Below are 6,165 nucleotides of genomic sequence, written 5' to 3' on the forward strand. Positions count from 1 at the left end.
TTTGGTACATATTGAGAAAGAAAGAAAGCACTGGTGAACTCATCAATGCAAAAAGACCTGGGCGCCCACGGAAGACAACAGTGGTGGATGATCGCAGAATAATCTCCATGGTGAAGAGAAACCCCTTCACAACAGCCAACCAAGTGAACAACACTCTCCAGGAGGTCGGCGCATCAATATCCTAATCTACCATAAAGAGAAGACTACATGAAAGTAAATACAGAGGGTTCACTGCACGGTGCAAGCCACTCATAGGCATCAAGAATAAAAAGGCTAGACTGGACCTTGCTAAAAAACATGTAAAAAATCTAGCACAGTTCAGGAAGAACATTCTTTGGACAGATGAAACCAAGATCAACCTCTACCAGAATGATGGAAAGAGAAAAGTATGGCGAAGGCGTGGTACAGCTCATGATCCAAAGCATACCACATCATCTGTAAAACACGGCGGAGGCAGTGTGATGGCTTGGGCATGCATGGCTGCCAGTGGCACTGGGTCACTAGTGTTTATTGATGATGTGACACAGGACAGAAGCGGCCAAATGAATTCTGAGGTATTCAGAGCCGCCATACTGTGTGCTCAGATCCAGCCAAATGCAGCCAAACTGATTGGTCGTCTTTCATACTACAGATGGACAATGACCCAAAATATAAAGCCAAAGAAACCCAGGAGTTTATTAAAGCAAAGAAGTGGAATATTCTTGAATGGCCAAATCAGTCACCTGATCTCAACCCAATTGAGCAGCATTTCACTTGTTAAAGACTAAACTTCAGACAGAAAGGCCACAAACAAACAGCAACTGAAAACCACCGCAGTGAAGGCCTGGCAGAGCATCAAAAAGGAGGAAACAGTGTCTGGTGATGTCCATGAGTTCAAGACTTCAGGCAGTCTTTGCCAACAAAGGGTTTTCAACGAAGTACTAAAAAGTAACATTTTATTTAAAATTATTGAATCTGTCCAATTACTTTTGGTCCCTTTAAAAACAGGGTGGCACATGTTAAGGAGCTGAAACTCCTAAACCCTTCATCCAATTTTAACGTGGATACCCTCAAATGAAAGCTGAAAGTCTGAACTTCAACTGCATCTGAATCGTTTTGTTTAAAATTCATTGTGGTAATGTCTATAACCAAAATTAGAAAAATGTTGTCTCTGTCCAAATATATATGGACCTAACTGTATATATATATATATATATATATATATATATATATATATATATATAAACACGAACATGTGTGGTACGTGATTATCTGTAACTTCATTTTTATCAGTAATATTAGTAGATAAGAGAATACCAATATTGCCAATGTAGTAAATAAAAAAAGGCATAAAATTACTGGTATGATTATTCATTTATCCATCTATCATCGATTCTTGACAGTCACAATAATGGGCGTATAGATTTAGATTAATAGACAGACACAGATAGCTGATAGATAAGATAAAAAGATAATGTGATTCATTGATAGCTATAGATGCCTTGAGAATAATTCTTTCTACATACAAATGAGCTCTTAAGAGTTTTCATTTTCATACATTATCATATATTGTCCCCATGATATAGATGTATCAATAGTTTAATCTTTCCTGAATAATGCTGTACTTCCAGAACTATGGAGGAGGAAGCCTAGTGCCCGGACAGCCTCAGCTCTGCTGCACACAACCAATGTAGCGGATCTGAATGTGCCAAGTGACCATTTATTATCCATCTTCCCATGGGGAAACTACCTGGCAAGCTCCTCTCTGCAGCTTTCTCTGCACGGATCAGCACTTTCTGTTTCACTTTCACCTGTCAATTAGTCATTACATTTTCTTTGTGTAAATTCCGGCAAAAAAAAGTTTAGAATGTTAATTAATGTATATAATTGCTTTAATTAAATTCTTATACCTATAGAAAAGAATCCCTTCCACTCCCTCTTTTATAATTGTTGCTTTTGCCCACGGGAAAGAAATTAATTGAATCGATGTTTGTAGAACGAATACAGAAGTTCACAACTTTTTTTTTGCACATGTCAAGATAATGTACCAGAGTGTAATAAAATCATGAGATGTTGTAAATATTTACTTTGCGACTTTTATTAAAATTCATTTTAGAGGAGAAAATGTGAGATCTCTTTGGACTATTTCTAGACCGACATCCAGAGCAAATGTCACTTTCTGGTTAAATGGAATAATTCTAATTAATATTTTATAAGTTCTGTATTTTGCATCAATTGAATTAAACTTGATCTTTTAATTATTTATGTGTCTGAAAAAAGTAATTTATTTTACATTCTGGTTCCTCTAATATGTTATTATTATTATTATTAATTGTTATAGCACCATTTATTCCATGGCGCTTTACATGTAAGGAGCAGTATACATAATATATAACTAAAGAGTTGCAGAATTTCTTATTTTCAGATATCACAGCCTCACTTTATATTTGCCTAATCAAACTCCTTTTTTCATCATTTTTTTTTATATATATAAAACACAAGATGAAACCACAAAAAAAACTACATTAAAATTAATTTATTTAACAAATAGAACTATAATATAAATGATAATAAATTTCAAATATACAGTATATTACATAATGCATCCCTTCCAAAGGGATTTAATGCAATAACAAAAAAAAAAAAAAAAAGTCTGTTAAATAGAAATACATCATCTCTTACATGGAAGAGACACACATTTATCTTTACATATATTTATCCCTTTATCGACCATGTCATCTGCTGACATCAATGGGCTGAAGAAATCTTGGCAGATGGGATCTCGTCTCTTCCAAGCGCTCTTTTAACCCCTGATCTGCAACATGTGGCTCTCCAGGTGTTGGAAAACTACAACTCTTAGCATGGCCTATTTTGTTTTACATTTCCAGTGCCATGCTGGGATTAGTAGTTTCCCAGCTGCTAGAAAGAAACTTGTTGCAGATCACATGACTAAGAATGTTACTGTTAGGATTAAAAAAATATTTAGAATTTAGAGTCCTCTGTGGTTGATACCTTTTAATGGCTAGTTGAAAAGATGGTAACAAATTGCAAGCTTTGGAGACTACTCAGGTCCCTTCATCAGGCATATGCCTGCTGAAGACCTGAGTAGTCTCGAAAGCTTGCAATTTGTTACTATCTTTTCAGTTAGCCATTAAAAGGTATCAACCACTGAGGACTCTCAATTCTAAACATATATATATATATATATATATATCCTGTACTGTTAGGATAATACATTCATTTAGGAAAGTTTTAAACCAATCCTATCATCTTAATTCATTATTTGGACCTAAAATGGCAGAATGCATTTGGATCTTGGATCTCCAGCTTGCTGGAGACTTCTTCAGCTTTCTACCAGTGGGCTGTAGGGTTCTTCTAGCCAGATGCAGCTAACAAAGCGATAAATGGCAATACATGTTGGAAGTGATATAGTATTTCTAGCAATGAATTCCCTAGGAATCCATAAATAGTGACACAGTTATGGTGCAGGAACAATTCACACAAAGGTCCCCTTGGAAGAAGTCAGGAGTGGGTTCAAGTGACTTATTAGGAGAGATGATACATGCTGTATCCAACATGTGCAGTGTACAGTCCCATGGGTGATACTGGCAGGGTAGGTCTATGGAAGGGATTGGAGGTTCCATACAATGAAGCTGTGGGTACAGCAGTCCCCAATGGGAAGGAGATACCAAAAGCTGGTGGCAACATGGGCTTGGCTGCCATTTTTAGTTTTTCAAGTTCTGCTTCTTGAAGCCTCTTGGCTTTTGCTCTTCTGTTTTGGAACCAGATCTTCACCTGAGTCTCAGTGAGGTTGAGTGAACTGGAGAATTCAGCTCTTTCTGCTATGGAAAGATACTGTTTCTGCCTGAATTTCCTCTCCAGAGCCAGGAGCTGGGAGGTGGTAAAGGGAGTCCTTGGCTTCCTGTTGGTTTTGTGCTTTCTCAGTGTGCAAGCTGGGGGGCTCATCCTCCCTGAAGAGATCAGAATAAGGGTCTTTTTTTAGAAAGAACATTCAAAAAGATATAATGGAACCAAAAACACCAAGCAGACTATTGTAGTCATCTGCAAAGTTTATAGGGTGTTGTCCTAAAACTATTGCTATTACAAACAAGTCAAATAATATTATTGCTATATTAATTTCCCAAAGTTAAATCATAAAAGAAAAAGACGAAATACTAAAATAATAATAAATAAAATATTATTGCTATTAACATAAATATTAAATATATCTTAATTTCCCAAACTGTGATCACAAGAGAAAGTGATTAAATAAAATAATCTTAAATCATTGCTATTACTATTGCTAGGAAAACTGTATCTTAATTTTTTAAACTTTGGTCACAAGAGAACAAGAAATAATAATAAAAAGAATAATAATCACAGGTCTCTTGCTTGTCACTATGTGCTTTACTTTATTATCATTCTATAAATTAAATATTGTGATAAAAGCTAAATCTTAATTTCCCAAACTTAGACAATAAGAGAAAATGACATATTTGTATTTATTATTATTTTATATTATCATCATCATCTGAGGGCTCTTACTTTTCACTATGTTGTTTACTTTATGATGATTCTATAAATACAATATTATAATAAAAGCTAAACCTTAATTCCCCAAACTTAGATCAGAAGAGAAAATGACATAATATATAAATAATAATAATAATAATAATCCGAGGGCTCTTACTTATCACTATGTGTTTTACTTTATGATGCTTCTATAAATACAATTTTATTCGTATTACTATTGCTATAAAAGCTACATTTTAATTCCCCAAACTTAAATCAGAAGAGAAAATGCCTAATAATAATCATCATCATCATCATCATCTCAGGGCTCTGGCTTATCACTATGTGCTTTACTTTATGTTGCTTCAATAAATAAAATAATATTATTGCTTTTACTATTGCTATAAAACCTAAATCTTAATTTACCAAACTTTGATCACTAAAAAAAAAAAAAAAAAAGATGGAATAATAATAATAATTATTATAAACATCTCGGGGCTCTGTGCTTTACTTTATGATGCTTTTAATATTATATCTTAGTTTTATTTTTAATCACATTGGTTCAGTTGCCAGGAAAAAAAACAACCCAATAAGCTACAAGACCAATTATAGAAAAACTCCGGACAGAGAAAGTTCCCAAACTTTTCTAGCTGCAGCCCAAGGAGTTGGTGCAGACCGATTCCGGGACTTACTTGTCGGGGAAGGAGAGAACCTGGGCTCCTGCAGCCATGGGCCCCGCTCTCGCTCGGGGCTCTCGGACTTCACAAGTGCTTCTTCTGGGAGTTTCAGGATTCCTCCGACTGTATAATGGCTGTTGTGAGAGCTCGGGGGGCTGGGGGGCTCCGCGGCAGGCAGGCAGCCCACCCTCGGGCTTTGGGAGGTCCCGGCCAGTGGGGCTGCAGCGGGGCTGGAGATGTCCCGGTCCCTGGCCGGCTTCTTGTCAGCCATCAGAGCCTCCACACTGAAGGGCAGCACCCGGGGCTTGGGCTCACTGTCCTCCTCCACTGCCATCCTCAGGCCGGTCTGCATGGCTGCTGGGCTGCACTTTGGGCTCTCAGCTGTGGCTCCTCCAGAAGTGATGAGGACACCAGGGGCCATACAGAGGGTCCTCAGAGAGCCGGGGGTCCTCAGAGAGCCGGGGGTCCTCAGAGAGCCGGGGGTCCTCAGAGAGCCGGGGGTCCTCAGAGAGCCGGGGGTCCTGCGCCTGCCATGGGGCTCAGCACTGTAAGTCCCGGAGTCCTGCGTCAGCCGGAGACTCGGCACTATGTGGCTAATAAAGCAGCAGCTAATAATGGCCTGGGCCAATAGGAGAGCAGAGGGGGCGGGCGCAGCGCAGTGATTGGCCCCGGGGCCCCTCACACACAGGCCTGGAGCTCCGCCCACTCCCAGCACAAACTTTACCCAGTTGCCCCTGTTCTGTGATTTGCAGCCTTGTTGTTGACTTGTTAAATAAAAGAAATGCAAATCAGATTGTTTAACAGCAGCTGAAAACGACCCGCAGCACAAGGGAAGAATAATTAGTGTTTATGATGGCTCCTAATCCACCTTCAAAGGGGCCGCGGCGGCTCCATCCGAGGAATCCGGTCACCTTCCCTGGGACACTGCACAGGGGACACTGCACAGGGGACATCCCAGGAAGAAAGTCCCAGAAATAAGGACACCCCCAACTACCCG

At 38.8% G+C, this 6,165-nt stretch overlaps 1 protein-coding gene across 1 annotated transcript; it reads right to left on the bottom strand.

Annotated features, from left to right (window-relative positions):
* Positions 1–2,500: 2,500 nt before the first annotated feature.
* MSX1 (msh homeobox 1) lies at positions 2,501–5,738 on the bottom strand. The gene is made up of 2 exons (XM_077280132.1): positions 5,184–5,738; positions 2,501–3,950 (listed from the first exon to the last, which is right to left on the bottom strand). Exons 1-2 carry the CDS (start codon positions 5,587–5,589, stop codon positions 3,526–3,528), a joined length of 831 nt encoding a protein of 276 aa, XP_077136247.1. The 5' UTR covers positions 5,590–5,738; the 3' UTR covers positions 2,501–3,525.
* Positions 5,739–6,165: the final 427 nt, after the last annotated feature.

Source organism: Ranitomeya variabilis, chromosome 1 (assembly GCF_051348905.1).
Source record: "Ranitomeya variabilis isolate aRanVar5 chromosome 1, aRanVar5.hap1, whole genome shotgun sequence".
NCBI classification, from domain to species: Eukaryota; Metazoa; Chordata; class Amphibia; order Anura; family Dendrobatidae; genus Ranitomeya; species Ranitomeya variabilis.

Excerpts from the sequence above, each read along its gene's own strand:
- MSX1 (XM_077280132.1), bottom strand. The coding sequence starts at position 5,589 with ATGGCCCCTGGTGTCCTCATCACTTCTGGAGGAGCCACAGCTGAGAGC. Across the intron at positions 3,951-5,183 it reads GTTCTCTCCTTCCCCGACAA|GGAGGATGAGCCCCCCAGCT; the intron begins GTAAGTCCCGGA and ends TGATCTCTTCAG.